The 23,793-nt window shown below is 42.9% G+C and overlaps 1 protein-coding gene across 7 annotated transcripts in view; it reads right to left on the bottom strand.

The window, feature by feature from the left end:
- Window positions 1–8,628: 8,628 nt before the first annotated feature.
- TMCC1 (transmembrane and coiled-coil domain family 1) overlaps window positions 8,629–23,793 on the bottom strand; it is a 103,391-nt gene continuing 88,226 nt past the window's right edge. For all 7 annotated transcript variants that reach the window (XM_083724652.1, XM_083724653.1, XM_083724656.1 and 4 more), the window contains 3 exons: window positions 22,095–23,026; window positions 14,990–15,125; window positions 8,629–13,303 (listed from right to left, as the gene is read on the bottom strand). In XM_083724652.1, the coding sequence (XP_083580778.1) occupies window positions 12,989–13,303; window positions 14,990–15,125; window positions 22,095–23,026 (1,383 nt within the window). In that variant the 3' untranslated portion in view covers window positions 8,629–12,988. The remainder of the gene's footprint in view (window positions 13,304–14,989; window positions 15,126–22,094; window positions 23,027–23,793) is intronic.

Genomic DNA, 23,793 nt, shown 5'->3' with positions numbered 1-23,793 from the left:
AGGGAGGTGGGGCGGTGGCAGCTGGGTACACTTGCCCCAGGCCTCGGAGGGCTCAGTTGCCCACCAGTGGGATGCCGGACTTACAACTGTCATGGCAAGAACTCCCTGTGCCTCTCACCTGACGGGGGACTTAATGGGGAAAATGCCCGTGTCTCTCCGTATGCACTGCAAGCCTTCAATGGTACACAGTGTACTAGCCATGTTTGTGGGAATGTTCAGGGAGGCAGGAGAGGATATATTGTTTAATGATGTCCTTCCTAACTTGCGTTAGCAAGTTCTATGTCTTAGCAGAGTTTAAACATTCCCCTTTAAATGCACAATGGTTTGCTTGTTGCAGGTTCATTTGAACCTCTTTCTATAAGATTCCTGGTAAGATCCCTTCTTGTCCCTCTTAAAAAGAATATACACAACAATCTTATTAAAGTGAATATAAAAGTAGTTTAGTCACATTCATTCAGTTCACAGTTAGACCCCTGAAGTCAGACTTAGGTTACAAAAGTATATATACATGTGGAACTATCCCATAAGGGAGTTAGTCCCAAGTGACTACAGACAGGCAGTCACTTCTGCTCACACACAGAGAAAAACAAAATGGAGAAGAGAGGAGCAAAAGAAGAAGGTGTGCTCCTCTTTCTCATATTAGGCCACACACACACTCTAGTCACATGCAGAGGAAGTTTGTCCCAGCTCAGGAGGAAACAGGAAGTTTTCTCCTGGCTGATACAAAGCATCTCCTAGCATGGCCATTCTAGGAATGTTGTACTTGACTGCTATGTGTTTCACATCCCATAATGTTGCCTCAGGTGGTGCATCTCATGGACTGCGAGTCTGAGGGTGCCATGTGTATGCTGCCAGAGTTACCTTGCATCAGAAGGGCTTGGGTAAGAATGAGGTGTGTAGCATTAGTTTTGCAAGCAAAGTCGAGAATTGCACGATGACTGAATAGATCGGCATAGAATAGAACGTCAATAGTTTTTGAACTTTTGGAGTTTTTTTCTGGGTTGGGGCACTGAAATGGGACATCCCCCCCAAAAAAACCCTGGAAGCCATCATGCCACAGTTATGTGTGGGCCTTTGGATCTTTCTATCTATTCCAGCAAGCGTCACATCATGTGAACGAAGTTTCAGCAAGTTGGCTCTCGTCAAGAGCTCACTTCCGTCAGCCATGGGTGATGAGCACTTTAATGATCTTCTTGTTCTCGGCATCAAACTTCCATCCTGAATCTTGTTGACCACAGTTCCATTATAGAGTTTTTTTGCTGAACAGAAAGCTAGAAAAAAAGAAATTTCAGACTGAGTTGGTATTTATGTTAATATATTATGCCACGGTGAACCCAGGGAAATGTCCACTGAATACTGAATTCATGTACGTTAACATACATATTGTATCCATCCCAGACATTCCCTATGTGCTTCTGTTTCTAATCCTGAGCTAGTCAATCTTTTATCGACAAAATGAGCTCCTCTTTGACTAAAGGTTGCACAGTAGGTGGGTAGTCTGGTAGGATTGCTTAGTAATAACTAACTTTTGAGCTTCTAATGTATAAACAGCTATGTAAAATATACTGTGCTGGAGATGTTGCGATAAACTGGTTTATCTGAACTCTCTTGCCTTCTTATGTAACTGAACTGGCTGTTTGCTTTTTGAGCTTAAAACTTTATTCTAACAAGACTCCCACCCTGGGCCTCAGACAAGCTCTGCAGGGGCCTGACTACAACTCTAACTAGACCACCCTCCTTCTGTTTTTGTACTTCCTACATGATTCCCTTCTAAACAACCCCATGTTGAAAATATGTTAGTCTGTACAGGATGTTAAGAACTCTGGCCTCTGTTTTCAAGCAACATAGATTACATGTACCGAGACTGCTGGCTTTCCCAGGGGCCAGGGCAGGAAGCACCTCACTCTGCACAAACACCTTCGGCCCATGAAAGAAGAGATGAAAAGCTGGTCCTTGGGACAAGAATAACTATGACTCAGTGGGAAGGAAGTGGTGGAAACTGACTTGACTGAATACACACACACACACAGTGGAAGGAGGATCTGCCCATTGTCTTCAGATGAGTTCTAAACTATGAAAAGGATTATTAAAAACATGTAAATGATTGCTTGTGGGTTTGGTTTTAACTGCTGACTAAGGTGGGTGGTGGAGCACTTGCCTAAGAGAAGTCCGTGTATGCCTTTTGAACTAGCAACATATTTTGCATTGCTGTTTAGTATGCTTTTAAAAAAGAAGATCTACAGTAGTACCTCGGGTTAAGTACCTAATTCGCTCCGGAGGTCCGTTCTTAACCTGAAACTGTTCTTAACCTGAAGCACCACTTTAGTTAATGGGGCCTCCCGCTGCCGCCGTGCCGCCAGAGCAGGATTTCTGTTCTCATCCTGAAGCAAAGTTCTTAACCCGAGGTACTATTTCTGGGTTAGCAGAGTCTGTAACCTGAAGCGTATGTAACCCGAGGTACCACTGTACTTCTTTTGGGTCATTGCTCATTTAGCTTGTTTATTTTGTTTACATTTTATTCCACCTTTGTTCCAAGGAATTCAAGATGGCATACACAGTTCTCCCCCTGCCCCAGTTAACCTTGCAGCCCTGTGAAGTAGATTGGGCTGACAGTGAATGATTGTCAAGGGGCAGCAAATGAAAATTTGATGAATTTCCATGTGGGTTTCTCTCTCTCTCTCTCTCTCTCTCTCTCTCTCTCTCTCTCTCTGTGTGTGTGTGTGTGTGTGCAAATTCCCTCAACATTTTGGAGAACTGAATTTCGGATGGAAAGAATGAGAACTTGAGCAAAACTGAAACCTGCTGATTCACTCCTCACTACTGATCCATTTCTTGGGGAGATACTCTGCAAAAGGTTTTCTTGCCTCATCAGCAGCTGTGGGGAGTGGCATGTTGCAGAGGTGGCATGAAGTTTCAGGAGAAAGGGGAAATGTGTCCAAGTTATGAACTCCTTATGGAATCATAGACTGGTAGAGTTGGAAGGGACCACAAGGATCTAGCCCCCTGAAATGTGGGTCTCAAACCACGACCCTGACATTAAGAGTCCCATGGCCTCGACCATAAGGTCACCAGATTTTTTTCAATGAATCTGGGGACACTTTTCAACTTCAATGGATTTTGTATGGGGACTGATTTGTAAATCCGAGGACCATCCCCAGGAAATGGGGACGTCTGGTAACCTTACTCTACCAACTGAGCCTCTCTTATCACACTGGTGTAATATGAAAAGACATTTGCTGCTAAATCTGAGATACTGGGACAATGAGTTTTCATGACCACTAGGTGTCAGCCAAAGCCCATGTTTGAACAGCAACAGACAAGGAAGATCAGGCTGCACAGAACACTAAAACGGGATTTTCTTGATAGGCAAACTGGGATTGATTGCAAAGTTAAAGCTTGATAAAGGTTTGCAGATACAATACAATAACTAAAACACAGGCCAAACTATAATGAGATCATAAAGGTAAAGGTAAAGGTACCCCTGCCCGTACGGGCCAGTCTTGACAGACTCTGGGGTTGTGCGCCCATCTCACTTAAGAGGCCAGGGGCCAGCGCTGTCCGGAGACACTTCCGGGTCACATGGCCAGCGTGACATCGCTGCTCTGGCGAGCCAGAGCCACACACGGAAACGCCGTTTACCTTCCCGCTGGTAAGCGGTCCCTATTTATCTACTTGCACCCGGAGGTGCTTTCGAACTGCTAGGTTGGCAGGCGCTGGGACCAGCGGGAGCGCACCCCGCCGCAGGGATTCGAACCGCCGACCTTTCGATCGGCAAATCCTAGGCGCTGAGGCTTTAACCCACAGCGCCACCTGCGTCCCGAATGAGATCATAGTTAAAAGCAATAATAATCACTTTGCAAAGTCCACCTAGTCCTAAAAGCTACTGGGAGGCCTCCTGGGGCAGGTGGTTTTCATAATTTCTGATGGACAAAGAGAGAAGATGCCGATGGACACTCATCTTCCTTAACCAGCCTATCAAGGCTGGAGGAGGAAACAGGAAGTGACCCAAGTAAGAGCAAAAAGACGGTGTGGATCCTTGCAGCTTGGACTCAGTATCAGCTTGCCGAGAAGTTGGGTCAGAAGGACACCAAATTTTACAGATATGAACAACACCCCATCCTCACTTTGAATCTTGGGGTTAGGCTCACAGTGAAGTCCAACCCTTCCCAAATTTACCAGAATGGGGTCAGCGCAGATAGCACTGAGCAGCCATTAGCCTTAAGACCAAGGCATGGATTACAGCACCCAGGGACACTGGGAACTTTCCTGCCACCAACAGATGTTGTGGCACATGCTCATAGCAGCACCCAGAGCCTCAGGCTTGAACCTGTGGCTGCCACAAATGCTTCACCCTCCCCTGGAACACAAGTTTATCAAAAACAATAACATTACAATGCAGCGAACATCTTATAGAGAGATTCTGCTTCAACTAGAGGGCCTTGATCTCATACTCTCCAATGCTTTGAAGCCCAAATCCAGGATGCCACCTTCCCAGGTGCCATCTTCCCGTTTTGTTTTGTTTTGTTTTGTTTTAATCATGACAGCATGGTGGCCATTTTAGTTGCCCTGAATTTGCATCATCCGCCAAAAAAAGCATGGGGGGTGCATCTCACTGCAAAATTGTGCAAGATCACAGCAACCAAAATGGCCACCATTCTCTCAGAATAAAAAAATGTTTTTCCTAGGAAACTTGCGGGATATGTGATCTCAGAGCAGGCCCAAGATCTTTTGCTGCCTGAGGTGGAAGAGAAGAAGGCATCTCTCCTTGATCCACATACAGAAGCACTGGTGTTTGAAGCTTAGTACAATGCTGGTGATGGGATAGCATTCCTTGTGCTACACCTGAGGTAGAAGGCTGGATCAGGAGGCAGTACATACTGTGAAATACACACAGCTCTGCTCCCCAGGAGAGGGCATAGCCTGGGGGCTTTTAAAGGAGCTGCCTCTGAAGCTGGCTCGGAAATTTGAGCTGGTGCAAAATGCAACTGCCAGGAGGCTAATGGGGGCCAGAAAGTCTGAACATGTGACTCTACTCCCCCCCCCCCCGCCCACCAGTTGCATTGACTGCCAGTGTATTTCCAGGTCCAATTCAAAGTGCCAGTATTAAATTATAAAACTCTAAATGTTATACTACTACCAGATTACCATAAGGCTCACCTACATTGAATGGCCCTGACTATACTCTTAAGATTTGCATCTGAGGCATGTGTGCCTGTCAATGATTGGGTGACTACTCAAGGCAAGGCCTTCTCGGTGGTGATTCACACTTGAGGACTCTCTTCCAGTTTACATGCATTTGACCCTTCTGCTCTGGCATATAAGGTGCCCTTAAACCAGAGCTTTCCAAACTGTGTGTCGTGACACATTAGTGTGTCGGCTGCAGTGTGCAAGTGTGTCGTGCGAACGTGCCCCACGCTCCTCCTGGGGCTGGAACGGGTTAGTTTAACCTTTGGTTTGCTACTAAAACTGAATTACGGTGTCACAAAATGATGCATGTCCAAAAAGTGTGTCACCAACTTGAAAAGTTTGGAAAGCTCTACCTTAAAAACATGCCTTTTTACTACTGCAATTCCTCAAGATAATTTTGTTGATGTACTTCAGTTACTCTCATGCATCTATTTCTCTGTCTCTTTTCACTCAGTGCATCACACTCTGAGGTTCTACTGTTTTTATATCTGAACAAAAACACATTAAGTTATCTAACTCAGACAACGGTAAACAAATCTTTAATTATTAACAGTGGAGGGTGGTCTATTAGGATGAATGGAGCATTGCCCCACCATTCTACTTGCTCCCAGCCAGCCCCTGAATGCCTTCCTTACAACCGATCCAGGGGTGGCATCCTCTGTCAGCTTCCTCTTCCTTTGTCTCAGTGTTGCCCTTGTAGAGTTCAACAGGGAAGATGATGGGGACAAACTAGAATTAGCTTACTCTTGTCTGTAATCTATGGCTCCACCTACTGTTAGCCTCCTGCCTTAAGTCCCAATGGGCACCACCCACCATTTTTGAGGAATGGAGGAGGAAGCGTTTGCAGCAGGGACATAGGCAGCACCTGAGGGATCTTTACTCTCAACAAGTATCCCCCGCCCCCCGTGTATTTTGTCCATTTGTCCTCTCTTATGTCCAGACGACTCTCAATATAGCATTGTCAAACTTAGCACAAGGGTTCCTGAAGAGAAGCGTGGCAGTTTTTGTCAATGTTCAAATGCTGGCTGCCATTTTGAATCAAGTTGGTGGACTGAAATGTGACTTGGGCATGACTTCCTGTGATTTTCAACTCAATGGGTCCAAACTTCGCTGAGCTCACCCAGCAGCTTCATAACTTGATGGTATCAAAAGCCAATGAGAGATCCAGGAGAACCAATGGACCACACACTTCTGTCTGTCTCCCAGAGAAGTTTATCTATCATTCACGGCAACAAAGACCATTTTGGTCCCACGCCAGAGTCTCAAACCTCTGTGTAAATATTTGCTACTAAGTTCATTTCTGCAAACAGAAGGAACTGCTGAAATAAGATCAAAGCAAAATAGATCAGTCCGCCACTAGGTGGTGTGCCAGACCCACAGTTAAGAGTACAGAAAAGTAAGATGAATAAAAATAAAGAGTGCCTACCCAGAAGGCTTGTCTGGTAAGATGCTCTTTAGGAGCTATAACTTCCTAGTGTTTTATGATGCATATAATGCTTATGTGTATATGTGCGCATGCACACATACACATCATGGGCCAAACCTAGAGAAGGGCAACACAATTCCTCATACACCTTTATAGTTTGTCACAATTTTAAAATTTCAAAATGTAGATTTTTATTTCACATAGATTAAGACCTGTTTTTCAGAATATAATGGGCATTATGTTTTGTTTTTAAAAATAAAAACTGATTTTACACGCACCCCACAGGGCTCAAACATCCAGCCAGGCACATTTTGTAAATGTCTTCCAGGTTTTTTAATAACTTAAGTGGTGTATACATTTTCTGAAATAAATGAAATGAGATAGCCTGAGAAACTGGGTCCTATATGACTGACCAGGGGTGGTGTGTCCCATTTCACAGCTTGAGGCAAAGTGAGAAGTGGCACCCTGTCCTGCCACTGTTCCCACCATCACCTGGTTATCCAAGAGGATACAAGAGCAAGAAAATACTTTGAAAAATATGTTTAAGTGGCAGTAGACCCCGCTGCAGTTTCTCCATACGAATCATAAGCTTTTCCCAAATTGCTGGAGAGGGTGCAATGTTCTGGGATACCTGATCCATACGCAGTGAGGCTGTGTCCTGATGCAATCATTTTGCCAAAACATGCTTTCTCTGAAATTCCTATTATAACCAATCATAATTTGATTTTGAATCCTAAATTAGCACTTCTTGTCACTTGAGAGCAGCTCTTAACTGCGAGGTTCCATCTCACGTGTCTCTTTTCTCTTAGCTACAGCCAGGATGGAGAGAAAGGTAAACAGTTTATCTACCTTGCCAGAGGAAAGACGACAAATGTGGCAGGTCCTGAAGTATGCTAAATCTAGGATGGAAAAGGCTGTCAGATCAGCCAGTGTTGCCCAGATCTTGTGTGATAAACACAGAAGGTAGCAGCCACTGTATTGGCAAGTCTTCCCTAGATAAAACCCCCCTGTGACATGTACATCCTTTCCTTCTTCCAAGGATCTCCAAGTATATTTCAGCCTTAAAATTACCCTGAGAGATAGTGTAGGCTGACATTGGTTTGCCTGAGTTAACCCACGGTCCTCTTGAACTTCCTCTGTGGGCAAGGAGACTTGTTGCTGAACCCCAGAGATGCAGCCGATCACCACCATCTTAGGATTCCCCCAACCATCTTAAGGTACCAAGTCTGAGCTGAACGAATGCAGCTTTGAGTCCCTTCCCTTCAAGTCGCGATCATGTGATTGCTTCATTGCCTACCCAGCCCTCCAAGGTCTATTGCAAAGAGTCAGTGTTGGAAAGGGCTGTGTGAAGACAACCACACTGGAAAACTTTGTACCACTTATCCTTTATCAGTCCAGGTGTGTGTGTGTATGTGTTTCTCAACTGTGCTCTGGAGCATTTGTGTGGCCACAGGAATTTGGGGTATGCACATAGCACAGTAGATGGCCGTCAACAGGGCTTTAAAAAAAAATCACTTGGCAAATGATGTGAAGAAGTTTATTGGAAGACAGATGGGTGTGGTTAGGGTTCCTGGAAGGTGGAAAGTTTGAAACCCGCTGCTGGGGCAGCACAGAACACATTGCTTTGTATACAGTAGGTCTCAGCTTGAATTTCCGGCATCTCCATTGACAGGTTTTTAGGCAGCTGGGCTGGGAAAAAGACCACTGCTTAAGACTTTGTCAGTCAGAACAGACAGTACTGAACTAGATGGACCAATTTTGACTCGCTATACAGCAGCCTTGTATGCGGCCAAAGGACTTGATAATGTAAGCACATGGCCAAAGGAAAAGGCCACACAAACTTTGACAAAGATCAACTTTTCGCCATGCTACTTCGGCTCCCTCCCCCATTTCCGGGTTGGATATTCCTTTCCCTCACAGGACCAAAACAGCAGTTGATAGCTCGAATATCGTCACACCATTGTGTTGGTTCCCTGCCCAACCCCTCCCTAGACAACACTGAAGTCACACAGCACTTAATATCTGAGGTCTTTATTTAATTTTATATACAGTGTAAGCCACAGACAAGCCTGTGACGATCAGACAAGACAAATGTCAATCCCTCTCAACAATTAGCAGCTTAAAATACCTATAAACTACAGTGTTACGTTCACAAGTGTCATTTCTGTAACTCTTCCTCCTGTGCAAGTGAGTTTTTAGTTTTATACTTCTTAAAAAACCACACTTACAGCTATGTCAGTTGCCTACTGATGCACGGTACCACCTGGCATACACAATACAGACACACAGACCTCTTTTAGCCACATTCAGAATTCTCTTAGGAACTGGCAAGCAATCCAGCGAGGGCAAAACACCTGCCTGCCTCCCTCCCTCCGTCAGGAGCTGGCTTCTTGGTTTCTACTGCTTGCAGCTTTCATTTCTTACAAGTCCTACCCCCACCCCATGTAGAAGAAAGATTATGACCCAGCTGGCCAATGCGCAAACCTACAGACCTCCTCAACGACATCAGGTTTTTAGGTGTCCACAAAGTTGGAATAAACTAATTAAGTAATCACTGTGAACACAATGTTATCACTTGAGGATACGCTCAGAACATATGAGGCATCATATGCAATGGTGGGAGGTATGAAAGAAAATCAAAACATGGTTAACTTTTTACTTTAGTTAAAAAAAAAAAAGGCAAATAGGGTTCTTTCCAACCATGTTGTAATCAGAGCAGAGCCACAGAAATTTACAGGCATGGTTAATTTATGCCCATGAATTTCAGTGGATCTACTCTTGAGTAGGACTGAAAATGTTTCATGAAGTATGGTAAGCTTGTTAAAATATCACATCTTTCCTTCAAGGCAGTCTGCTACATTTATTCCTTTTTGTGATCAGCTGATATGTGATTAATATATTAAACACTTCACCCTCTCCAAATAAGAAATTATATGGAAAAATAATTCTGTAACTCAAGGAGGTCCACAGCAGTAAAAAGAGCAATAGTAAGAGTAATGTTACACACACACACACACACACACACACACACACACACACACACTCATTCACTGGCAGACACTGCCTTTAAACAAGTCATCCAGGAATGCTTCACCTTCAAGAAAAAGAACACAGCACTTGCAAATGGGATGGGAGTTTTAAAGCTAGTTCACATTTCTGAAATTATTAATATCTCTTAAACAATTTGATGCAGCCACAGCCCTTCAGACCAACGGTAGGGAGAAAATGTATGATCTGCTAACCAAAATAAAATAAAGTAAAAATACAAATGGCAAAATGACAAGACAGGAGTCAGGTTAGGAGAGTTGACAGATAGGATTCAACAACACAAAGCACTTTTGGCAATCTTTCAGAAATATGATGGTATTGAGAATCACTTATAACTTTAGCCAAAAAAACCTTCACAGAACAGTCCTGGAGATCAGGGGTTCTATCAATCATTTTCCTTCTGGTAAACAGGACAGTTTGTTTATGGTACACTCAGAATTCAGAAACCATAAATGCATTTTTACAAGGGATGGAATTAAGCGCCACCCCCTCCTTTTAGACTTTAATGAGTAATGAGTAACAAAGTGCTCATTCATCATCCACTTTGTATTGGTTTGTATCCTGGGCTAAACAAATCTACAGTGAATTCAGAGTACCATCAAAAACCTGAAGGAGATGCCAGGATACGAGTTCCTGGAAGAGGCTCATTTCAAGCACTTCAGAATGCAGACCAAAGCCTGCCCTTGTTGCTTCCTTTAGTATTTTTTTTAATGAAATACCGTGGAAATTGAGAAAGGGTGGAGAGTTGGATGCTATATCAGGTAAAGTGGGCATAAACTTAAGATAGATTCTTGTCATGGCAGATCAGTATAAATGGGAATGGGAATACTAACAAATTCATTCTGTATCTGCAAGTCTAGGGAAACAGGAATGTTTGTTTATTTATTTTTTGGCTTGAGTCTGTTGAAACTGGCAATTCCTTAGAAGGACAAGCAGATATTTGCTCAGTGACAATGAGGTGTAATGTTATTAGATTGAGGAACCTGAGTATATAAAGAGCCGTGAATCTGAAAAGTGATACGCTGAATCTCTTGAACCATGACTAGGGCAGAGGGAAAGTTTCTCACTGCCGGAAGATAGCAATCAGAAATCAAGCCCCATTCAGGAAAGCAAGGGAAATGGTTACGCAGTTCTAGAGGATAAAGCCCTAACAGCAAGAGTTCCTGGACTTCATATTCCACATTATTTCAGGTCACTTGGGCATTGTTAATTTCTTAAGATGCAATACTGACCAAGGGTACGTTACAATAAATTATTGAATTCCAATGATGTAAAACAGTCTTTTAACAAACAACGAACTTGTTTCACAATGAGTACAGTGAGCCAGAATTAAGAATGAATCTGAATTCCAGAGATATAAACCCTATTGGCCAGTGTAAAAAAGAAAAAGGCTCCTGAAAGAAACATGTCACAGTCTTGTTCCAGTCCCAGGACCAGTTCACATGTTTCCAAAAAGGAAAGCAGAGAAACAAGCGGTCATTTCTTATGACACTTCTCCCCTAACTGCATGTCTTGCCCAGGACAACATTCTCTCTCTCTCTCCCCTCTGGGACATAATCTTGACAGTCAATATGAATGTGGGTGGAGAATGAACCAGCACAAGCCATTGGCAGTTACAATACCCCCCATTTCTTGGTAATGTACAACCATCAATCAGTAAAGCTGTACAATATATTATTACTTATAGAGGGAAGGAGACTCTCTCCATCACATACTATATGAGAACAAGATGCACAGAAGGGCTCTAAACACAAAAAAACCTCACCAACAGTGAACACTGCCAGCTTGCTAACAGGATAACTTTGGTTTCCATTATCAGGGGTTTATTTGAACAGTAAATTAAATCTGGGAATATCTAAGGGATTGGCCTTTCGATCTGATGTTTCCTTAAGTGTTTTACCCTTCCCTTAAAGATACAGGGCAACTTTCAGAACAGACCTGAAGTTGACTGGATGTAGGCTATTCAGCCACAAGCCTAGCTTTGGTATGCAAGAATCTAAACTGAAAATATAAAACCTATGGACTATCCGTGAGATTACGACTTCCAAGTACCAATTTTATTTTCGGAGCAGAACTTCAGCTCACTCACTTGGCAGTTTCAAAAGTTAGTTCTCATCTCTCCTTACGTCAGAGAAGGATTTCTTTACTCTCTGGAAAGTATTCAGTTCTCTATATGTAACAGACCTGCCCACCACACACCTTTTAAAAGAAAAAGACACTATGCGAAGACTAAGAGGAGGAGAGAGAGAGCTCTCTTTGTGATGCTGCATCGGCTAGTTAGGGAGAATACAAATCACACCTGAATAGGTCTGCACTCAAGATACACTTGAAGCTGTTTCCTGCCTTCTCCAAAACTGTTTCAGGATAAGACAGCTCACACTTATTCACACATTTCTTCATTTCAGAACATCACTTCTTTATTTTAAAGGAAAACAAAAAGAGAGAGAGAGATGATGACCCTGCCCACCACTAAGTTCAAAAACAACCCCCAATAAGAATAATAAAAAATCCTATTAGAAACAATAAGGAAGCACTGAGAGTTTGAGTATTACACTCTTCAAGTATGCCATTCGGATTTTTAAATCTGTGACTATACATATATTAAAAAACCGTAAAAGTGCGACCAAGGGCATTTGCTTAAAGTATTTAAAGGGCTACTTCAAAATACTGTAGTACAACTGTGCAGTAACTATGTCTGGCATAACTTGTCCACTTCGTATAGCTAGCCAAAAAGTTTAATAGGCCTTGCAGAAAGAGGGTGGTTAGCAGAAGAGGCCAAACCCAGCGACAGATTGAGGGACTTCCATGCATTGCACTGGTCTTCCATTAGAGAAAGCCACCCTGAAGCTATACATTCGGACATGGAATGTGGTCAGGTTTCACAGTAGCATTATGGGATCGTCACGGTGTCACTGTGCACTAGATTAATCTTTATTACGCGTTATGTAACTGTCTTCTCCTCTCCCCCAACAGGTTTAGTACAGTAGTTTGCCATAATTTAAATTGCCCATTGGTGTGCTCCAAATTGGTGTTTTATTTTTGTACATTTAAGGAAACTTAAAGATTTGCATCCAAAGAGAACCATGCTACATAAAAAGTATCCAGGATTTTTTTTTTTTTTTTGCCAAAAAGAGCTCTTGAATAAAATCTAAAAAATACTATTGCCAATGTGTCTCATAGAGAGAAAATGTTATTTTAACTGTAAACAAATTCACACTCTGACACTTTAAAACTTCAGCAGAGGAAGGAGTGGCTGATTAAGCTTTGCCATGCTCACTTGCCAGAGCAAACCGGAGTGGGTAGGGCAACAGCCAGCTCTTCTCGACATCATCTAGGGGGAGAAAAGAACCGTTCCAAGTAGCCAGTGATGGCGTCCCAGTGCTTCCACAAAAAGGCAACGAAGACCACTATAAATAAAGTGCTGAACGTCCTGCTGCGAGTTTTCATGAGGGGGACAACACAGTTGGCCACGGTGGAGACAAAGACCAACAGAACGGCCATGACAGCCAAGAGGATGTTAATTAGTTTGCCCAGGAGGTTTCTGGCAGTGGCATTTTCAAGACCTTCCAACTGGACAACTTGCTGCTGTTGCTGCTGCAGTTCCATCTTTGAGATTCTGGTTTGACATGCCTCCAGTGCCTCCTGTTGAGAGTAAGAGAATGAATCAGTAACTGCACAACACCTTATCTCATGCATATGCATGTTGGTTTCATCCAAAAATGGGGAAGGGAGAGAGGCTGGCCTTGTTCTGTATTGCTTCCTACTCAAATGGGTCAAAAATTGCAGTGGGTTCCTGGACACATTTGGTTGGAATCACGCCAGTCTGCTGACAGTAGGATCAGGTGCCAAGGACACGGATGAAGAACTGGTTTTGCATATCCTGAGTCTAAATAAAGTTTGGGAGTTCAATACCTCAGGCATTCCTGCAGCCTTACTCACACTGCACAGGATATGAGTAACACTTGCTGGATTCATGTCCTGTAGCAAAAATTCCCTTCGTGCTGCATAGTGCATACAGGCAATTCGCAATGCAAACAAGCAGATCCAACCACAATGCAAGTTGCTTATTGCATTTACAACAGTACTTTCACAAGCCTTGGTGGCATGATAGATTCAGCCTCAGCAATAGTAGAGGACAGTGGATCCTACCTGTTTTCCATTTCATGCTTTCATATCACAGGCCACTGTTATAAACAGTGCAACTCTGGGATTGAATGAAGAGACATAGCTCTTCAGGAAAGGTAGACTAATACTAGTTCCCAGCTCAATTTCAGCTACCTGCCTGAACACCACCCCACACATCCCAGCATGAATACTTGTGTCTCATACAATCAACACCCTAAACCTACACAGACAGAGGGCCTTCTCGGTAGTGGCGCCCGCCCTGTGGAACGCCCTACCACCAGATGTCAAAGAGAAAAACAACTACCAGACATTTAGCAGACATCTGAAGGCAGCCCTGTTTAGGGAAGCTTTTAATGTTTAATAGATTATTTTAATATTCTGTTGGAAGCCGCCCAGAGTGGCTGGGGAAACCCAGCCAGATGGGCGGGGTATAAATTATTATTATTATTATTACTACTACTACTACTACTACACACCTGGACTGTTTTTGTCGCAGAATTTTGAACACTGTTTCCCCCAGCTGGAATAATAACAACAACCCTGTAAGGGATTACTTTGGCTTTATAACTTGGGTGAATGTGAAACAAGTAAGAAAGTATTTCACTGTCGTCTGGCAAGGGCTTGGGTACTTGTTCTTGGTGTTTATTTTGCAGCTGCAACTCTCCAAGTTCAACTTTTCATACTTCTGAATTTCAAATACTTGACATACCCAGACCAAAAACTTCCCCCTCAAAACACATCCTTATTTGGGAAAGAAAAATGGAATAGGTTGCTTCCTGAAAGGCCTGAGAGGATATACAAAGCCAGCTACTGTTTTTAATTCAACATTTGTGCAGATATGATTCAAATTAGTGACAGACACATCCTGCCATCAGCTAACTAGGAAAAATACTATAAAAAAACTCTTATGCTTCACAGGGCAGCATTTTGGCCCAAACACACTTGGAAAAGCTTTATTATAGCTTCCCTCAAATATGGAGGCAAACTCTCATTTGAACTTTTGAGAGTACTGTAGATGGTTATCTGGCTCCTGTTAACAAAGACTCCTGCAGTAAAAACAATGAGATAAATGTAATTCAGAATACAGGGCACAAAATCTGATTCCACTATTAATGGAAATTAAAGCGGAAACTGAACCAGCTCAATAGTTAAGAAAAATATAATCAGTTGACCATTTTCAATTTGCTTGTCACTTTCACCAACCTGGATGTCTCTGGCACGTTCATAAGACTGATAAGCTATTTTTTCCTCCATGCTGGCCAATTCCTGCTTTAAATTAAGGATCTCATTCTGGTGGAGCTCAGTCAGGTCATTCAGCTGCTCTTCTAGCCGTTCACATCTAGAACAGAGTAATATGGCCGTCAAACATATTTTAAAAGTATCTACTTAGCATTTCTTTGCAAACTCAGGCTCAAAGAGATGACCAACCATTTTGAAAACCAGAGTTGGTAGCAGTGCTGGATTTAGGGTGGCGTGGACAGTTTCCCCAAACAGGGCACTGAGCTGAGGGGATGCAAAATTTTGGCCTCACTCAGGGTGCCATATTACCAAAGACTGGTGGATTCAATGTGATGGCAGGAAACTTAATACATATTCCCACACCCGTGTAGGTCTTAAAGTGCTCTAAGACAGTAAAACTGAGATTTTCACTGGTAAGCAGCTAAATCTACCTCATTTGAAAGTCCTGTAGATTCTGCATGTTTTATGGACTTTTTAAAATGCAGCTTTAAACTTACAAAGAAAGGCAGGGTTTAAATTTCAAAACAAATTAAATATAGGAAAGTGTATCCTAGAATTCAACGGTTTCGATTTTCTTTGTGTAGTTTCACATCAGGCTTTAAATTTCCTGCTGTTCACATGCCGCACGTGGGCATAATGACACGTGGGAAAAACATAACTAGGTAACCTTGCACAACTATAATAATATATGTTCAAAAGGAACCCTGGGTTGCCTCATCAACTGTATTCTTGCTCTGACAGGGCTATTTAACATTCTTAATCAGATTCTAGAGAGGTCAGCCCTTTGTGCAGCTGGTACAAAACATTATGGATGGCTTCTGGACCAGGAATCACTTCACACCAACGTTACAGCACATATCAGTGGACTTTCTATAGCCTTCTAAGCATAGATTTAAAGGCACCCAGTATAATGAACTCAAATAAGGGCATCTCAAATTGTAGGAAGTGCCACAGAGGTGTCCAAACATGTTCGCATGACAAGGGCCTTTTCATATTTCTAGGGCTGGTTTCCTTTTCACGACAGCACACTGTTACTGTTATGCAGCCCCTTTAAGAGACAGCCTCACTTGCTGCCTCCCCTCTATGCAAATACAGTGGTACCTCGGGTTAAGTACTTAATTCGTTCCGGAGGTCCATTCTTAACCTGAAACTGTTCTGAACCTGAAGCACCACTTTAGCTAATGGGGCCTCCTGCTGCCGCCGCTGCACAATTTCTGTTCTCATCCTGAAGCAAAGTTCTTAACCCGAGGTAATATTTCTGGGTTAGCGGAGTCTGTAACCTGAAGCGTATGTAACCTGAAGCATATGTAACCCGAGGTACCACTGTATAAGCTGCCTAGGTATGTATACTAAAATGGAGGAAAAAATACATGTCCTGAATTAGCAACTGGTGTGATATTCTTATATTTGCAATTATAAAGGGGGTTGGGGGAGGGAATAGTACTTAAAAGGTAGCATTAGTTGACAGGTGGATCCCAAAAGGTTGAATAGGTTTATATGCAGTTTTCACTGGAGAACATATGCAAACCACTGGCTCACAAGGGAACACTTTGCCACTCCTTGGCAGTGGAGAAAGGTTGATTCTGCTCAACATCCTTGAAACATTCAGAGGGTCCAGGGGCAGAATTTGGCTTGGGTGAAGTATACCAAAGAAATCACTCTTTCCAAGCCAAGTATTTCCTCCCACCTCTGGGTGATAGCTTCACAACAAAGGAAGGATGACTTTGCTCAACATCTCTGCATCACAGGTGCTTTCACAGAGCGAGTGAGTATAAAGGATAGAAGGAAAATCTGGCTCAGACAAACTGACACTAAAAAACAAAATTTGGCACCGAGTCCTTCTCACCATAGCGTGTAAGAGAACCTTAAGGAGGCTGACACCTTGTAATCTCTGGATGTGGCAGAGCCTCCTTACCCTTTTCCTGCCCAGAAATGACTTCTGTTCAGAAACTAGCCATGCTTGCCTGCCTTTTGCCAATTAAACCACGTTGTTATCTTCTCCTACCAGTGATATTCTTCAACAGCAGAGGAATGGACACATTAGGGAGGTTTGGGGAGGAATTTGCAGAAAAGGCAGGGGTTATTAGTCCAACCTGTCAGTATTTTTCTGTAAAGGCAGCAAGCCTCTACCTTGAGTAGAAACCTTCAATGACCCTACAGCACCCTCAGAGCATGCAGGCACTGAAGCTTACTAATATAGAGTGATATTTTGGGTTTATTGTGTCCTATATTGTGAGATTATTGTGTTTTCGGAAACACTGCAGTCCGAGTACCAAGGGGATCAGTTATAAATGCCAATATAACATTTAAAAAAAATATTCCTGCAATTTTTGGCTCTCTCCAAGGCCTTGTATCAGAGGGCAAAGAATGATACCAAATATGTAACATGTTACCATGCTATCAAAACATTCCTTTATTTGTGGTGCCTCACTCAGGGAATTTTCTTCCCAAGAGGCTTGCCTGGGGGCTGCATTAATGTCTTTTTGGTGCCAGGTACAGCCCATTTTATTTCCCCATGCTTTGAATTTGATGAGATACTTTAATCCTTCTCTTGTATTGATTGTTTTATAACATATTTGTTTTTTCTGCCTTGGATATATCAATTCATTAAATGAACTGAAGGTTGAACTGGGCTGAGCACTGTGATGTTATTCAGAGCTGCAATCCCACACACATTTAAGTTCTTTTGAGCTCAATGGGGCTTACTGCTGAGTAGGTAATGCATGTGCTGCAACTCCCTTAACATTCTGAATTTTAACTGACATTTTTGCAGTACTCTGGGTGCTTACTGCCTCGGTTCCGCAGCATACATAGAAATTTGCTCATGATCTAATAGTTGGGGGCGATTTTAATTTGCTGCAGTGCAAAGAAGACTTGCTGCCTCTGAAGGGGTGCCCAATTTTCTCTTTAATGATGAAACATCCAATGCTCCCTTTAGATGTCACAGCACTGCTATGGGAAACTCCTGCACCACCGCTTTAACATCTATAGGACACCCAAGACGTAAATTGATTGGAACATGCCATAACGATTTTTTAAAGCTGGTTGTTTTGATCTTGCAGTAAGAGGTATCAAACCCAGCATTTCACTTGAATCGTAGAATGTGGAGTTGGAAGGGACCATGAGGGTCATCTAGTCCAACCCCCTGTAAAACAGGAATCATTTTGCCCAACTTGGGGCTTGAACCCATGACCCTGAGATTAAGAGTCTCATGCTCTTATTGTCTGAGCTAGACATCTATTTTGAAGTAGCAAATGCACACCTTTGTATACAAAATAAAAATAAAAATCACGTGTGTGGTACAGGATGTGCCTGTATATTTTGTGGTTAGTATAAGTACCCACTGTTCTAAAGCTCCACATAATATGCATCACTTTTTACATCATGATTTCAAATTGAGACTATAAGAGAAGTCTCCAAAACAAAGTTCTGCATATCACAAGCCAGCAAAGCACTAAATGACTGGTCTCAAGGCTATCTTGGTAGACTAGAATTAAACAGCAACAGAATGGAGATCAAAGGGATTAAACTTGTAAAAACTGAAATACAAATGCAGCACAACACACTAATTGAGCTTCTAAGATGATCACATGAAGACTGGCAGTCTGTGAGTGAACGGAGTGCATCTAAGCTATCTAAAGTCATATTTTGCTCTGTAAAGAAAGCTTCGGGCATAAATTGTAACAAGAGAGACTCAGTAGAAACTGATGACAGCACATAAAGTCCTGTTTTATCAAGTAAACATCAGCTATATTCTCAAAGTTATTAAGCAACAGGCTATTTTGGAGTTTGGTCTCACTGATAAAGGATCGATTGCAAAAAGAACAGACAGGCAGATAGAGCTGGATTACCAAAGAGGGAAGTAAAAGGAGTGGCTAATCAGTCTGGACTATGAGGCCACATCAACTGCCCAATGGACAGGAGGCACAGCTTCTGCCAAGGCTTCTAATAACTTCTGACACTACAGCACAGGGCAGAAGTGACTTGCGGAAATCATACTGTCATCAAAAAATGCTGGCCGGGTGGAATGGGAGGCGGGAATCAGAAGATGAGACAGCTCTAGCAGCACCAAGTCTCAGCGAACAAAGGCAACTACAATGCCATCAGCAAGAAGGAAGGCTGCAGACAAACAGGGAATGATAAACAAACTACATGCAACGCCAACTACTCTAATTAGAGCAGGAATCGCTAACATGGTGTCCCCTAACGATCACAGGAATCTAATTCCCATCAGCCCCAGCTAGCATGATCAACGGCCAGGAAACTGAGGTCCAATCATCTATGAAGGTTACCACACTGGCTACCACTGCATTAGAGATATAAAATTTTGTACAGGAAACGGAACCCTTTGGTGTAACCCCCTGACTTTCATACTGGGGTCATTTTTAAACACAAGAACGGAGAAATGCCTGCCTTGAACTCCCATACCGGTTCTACCTATGGCCTTCAGCAAACTACCATATGCTTTCTTGGCATCAGTTATCACTTCACCAAGGCCAAGGGAGAGCCCCATCTTTTGGGTGTCTTAAAGTGGATTTTACTAATCCCTCAGAAAGGAACCTTACACAGTAAAAAGGGCAATGAGAGTTAACGAATAAATCTTTTGACGCAATGCTCTTTGTTTTATCTTCAGTGCTATAATGGCAGTAACAGCTACAAAAGCTGCCAGAAAGGGAACTTCCACACTGCTGAGGGGAAGGAGGGAGAGGGAAGACAGCATGATTTTAGCTTTAGCTTTAGAGTAAAGGAATGTAATTAACCTCCTTTCTGTTAGGAAACATAACTATTTATATAAGCAACTTTTCCTTATAAACAAAGTAGAGGATGGCGGCCAGGTATCTGCCAAAACTCTGTGTCTAGCTACAGAATCTTCCTGACAGAGGGGCTCTGCACACACATACAACTCAGACGTGTGACTGACATAGGAAGTTGCCTTATACAGATTCGGGCTATCTAGCTCAGTATTGATTGGCAGTGAGTCAGACTAGGGTCTCTCCCAGTCATATCCTGAGGTGCTGGGGGCTGAAACTGGGACCTTCTGCATGTAAAAGAGGTGCTCTACCACTAAGCCTAGACCCTTCTTACCATTTTATGGTGCATAGGAGATAAGATATATTTGACAACAAGTGTACTTTTTCCCCTCCTTGCAGCTTAATGCTACAGATATCAACTATAAACTGAACTAGTTTAACACATAAAAACATAAAGAATAGCAGAAAGTGGTTGGAGATCTTACAGCATTAGAAAATTACAATTCTCAAGGTTGGGGGCTATGGTGCTTAAACCAGTTTAATAAATTTGGTGTAGATGTACGTTACAACAACCAAATGCAATGTGAGTGTTTAAAAATCATGAATACATTCCCTCACCCTAGGGGAAAAAAGAGTCTAGTCATAGGAACATCTGAAAAAAACTGATCTGGGAAAGGGCCACAGCTAGTGGAAGAGAACACAGATTGCATGCAGGAAACTGTGGCTTTAATTAGTAGCATTACTAGTTAAAATCACCTTAAGTAGCAGGATTAGGAAAGACTTGAGATCCTATGAGCCACTTCTGGGAACAGGTAACAATGGCCTAATGAGTGTATACCAAGATGTCTAAAAGCTAGTTTCATGTGATACAGAAGGGTGATGAGGAAGAACTCTTGGGACAATGCTGTTATTTTGCAATCAGTTAAATATCTCTATCTTGATTACTTAAGGATAATGGTTTTTTAACACTACCCTTAAACCCAATGAAGCAGATATAATCTCAAAGTTACAAATACAACAAAGGGAATAAAAAAAATACACTCTGTGCTTCAATGTCTGCAAATGGCAAAAAAGCAGTCAAAAGCAATTAGTGCTGCCTTAAGTTATATCGTATCCTAAGACCCATATGCCAAATGATACAGTAAGTTATTTTATTCAATAATAAAACACGGCCTGCTCATGCTTGCTCTAAGCCTGAACAAATACTATCAGCATAATATTGTATGATTAGAGCCCTCCCAGTTTCAATATGGAGTCATGGACCAACAAGTCCAAATATCTGACATTGTTTTTTTCAATATGTAACTCAAGGTACAATTTTTTGGAGGAAACGAAGAACAGCAACTACCAATATCATAATAACAGACAGGGTGAAGTATTCTCCAAGATTTGGTGGCCCTGAAGGTATCACAAACCTTTAGAAAAGCATAGCACTGAAGCCTGCAAAGTGCATTTTGTTAAGTGTTGGGTGACTACAAGACCAGTATTACAACTACTGCACTGGCTCACAGCTTCCAGAGGAAAGTCCTAGCTTTGGCCTTTAATTTTTTTTTGGCAGCCATAGAACATTCTTGCTCCTAGAGCCCTCTGCCTTCCACCCTCTCCCTCTATGTAGATCATCGGAAAAGGTTGTGCTCAAAAATCCCTCATCCATCAGGATGAGGATTTTGAGATGGGCAGGGAACTGTAGCACAGGGCTACTTTGGTTTCCAAAACTGGGACAGACACTCAGAATGCATGGGCTGTGAAAGTAGCAAGCTGAAAGAGGTGAAGGTCTGGAAGAAGAAACCTGAACATGTAGAAGGGGACAATTGTGCATGTGTATATATATTACGGGGGACGCAGGTGGCGCTGTGGGTTAAAGCCTCAGCGCCTAGGACTTGCCGATCGAAAGGTCGGCGGTTCGAATCCCTGCGGCGGGGTGCGCTCCCGCTGCTCGGTCCCAGCGCCTGCCAACCTAGCAGTTCGAAAGCACCTCCGGGTGCAAGTAGATAAATAGGGACCGCTTACTGGCGGGAAGGTAAACGGCGTTTCCGTGTGCGGCTCTGGCTCGCCAGATGCAGCTTTGTCACACTGGCCACGTGACCCGGAAGTGTCTCCGGACAGCGCTGGCCCCTGGCCTCTTGAGTGAGATGGGCGCACAACCCCAGAGTCTGTCAAGACTGGCCCGTACGGGCAGGGGTACCTTTACCTTTACCTTTATATATATTACGGGTGCTGCCTGATACCTGTGAGACTGTTAGCGCTGAATGAATGCATGCACCTAGGTGTGCTTTAACATCAGTAGTATCAGTGAAAAGTTAGTCTGAAATTCTCACCGGTATCTTTCTTCCTGCAGAGCCTGCATTATCAAGGAATAGTCCCTCTGATAGTGAACCTTAAGGTTCTCAAAAGATTCCTCCAGCCGTCCTTGCATCTCTCTGATCTCTTGAATCTCATGCAGTATTGCATCAAACCCTGAGCTCTGCATATCCAGAGTGTTCGTTTTGGAGCTTGGTGCTCCCATAGGGATCCCTGTGGTGCTGTTGGCCCCCACAGAGCCTGATGTGGCACTGGAGCAATCATCCTCGCTGCCATATTTGGGGCTTGACTGAAAATTATGAACACCTAGAGTTTTTCCCCCAGTCCCATCTTCTTGACCTTCTTCCAAGGAGTCCTTCAGATTAGCAATATTGTCTGCACTCCCAAACCTGTTCCTAATGAGTGAGGCAATCTCCCGGGGTTTGGAGACGACAGCTCCTGCTGCCGAATGGGTTGCTTGGGAGAAACTGGAAAGTCCACCCTTAACACTGTCTACCACTCCTTCGCTGAAGCCAGTGACCTTTGCTCCCACATCTTTCAGGCCCTGGTGCATATCCCTCAATACATCTTTGGGCTGTCGAGGGATACCATTCTGTTCGATCTCTCGCAGCTTCCGATGGTAGTGCTCTAGCTTCTTCTGCAACTGGAGGATTGTCTGGGCTGACTTCTGGTTCTTCTTCTCAAATACCTGCTTGATGCGGGCACTCTGTTGCTTGTCCGCATTATTGGCCAGTTTTAGGTATTCAGCCACATTGTCATCCCGAGCTGTTTGCTCTATTTTGATCTGCTCAGTCAACTTCAGTATTTTTTGTTGCAGGTGGGTGATGGCCACTTTTGTGCGCTGAGGATCTGGCGTTCCATCAATGGAATCTGCGTTGATGCTGCACTCTGTGCTTGAGGCCACTGCACTGGATGTTTGTGCTAGACTGCTTACATCTAATCGCTCAATCTGGGGAAAGAATAAGAAAGTGAACATTACAAACTGCTTACAAACATTACAAACATGCAGCCTCCACTCAAAATGCACTTTGCTTCATTTACGAAGCAAACATATACTTCTTATTCTTATTATTCTCTTGTTTCTTTAGGTATTGTTCTTCAATGTTCAGGTGAAACCTCTAAATCAGTGAGAAGAATACCAGCAAGCCTCTCCAGTTTTTGGAGAACTTAAAAGGATGAGGGTCAAGAAATTTCATCCAGACGCTAGCTTCAATAAAGTGAAGAGCAAAGGAGTTAACTGTGCTGGGTCATATGTATTATCCTGTACAACGGAGAGAGTAATGTGATACTTCCAAAAGCTCTATATTTCCAGCACACATAGCAAGCACAGTAATAGTATGTATAGCAAATAAACCTTTAAGTAAATTCAGTCTCTTATTGTGTGACTGTGTGTTCATGCTTCCTTTCCACATACACTCCTGGGCCAGCACGGATCCAAATTTGTTGTAAACCACTTTGTGAAACTTTGTTTGAAAAGCAGCCTATAATTTTTTTAAAAAAATAAAAAATACAGTTGGAATGTGGGGGCCACATCCCCCAGAACAGGAGTATGCATGTGCAAATGGCTGAATAGGTGAGGTATCAATATCATTACTGTATCTAAACTTCCAGGATGATCCACCAAAAATTCCATAGCAGCCAGAGATGCTGAAACTCTCCCAAACAAAACATACTGGTATGTAGCCAAGTCTTTAAAATGTCACATGAAAATGAAAT

The sequence above is a fragment of the Podarcis gaigeae genome (genome assembly GCF_964106915.1).
Source record: "Podarcis gaigeae genome assembly, chromosome: 2".
In the NCBI taxonomy this organism is placed as follows: domain Eukaryota; kingdom Metazoa; phylum Chordata; class Lepidosauria; order Squamata; family Lacertidae; genus Podarcis; species Podarcis gaigeae.
This window is presented reverse-complemented; position numbering and strand designations above follow the sequence as displayed.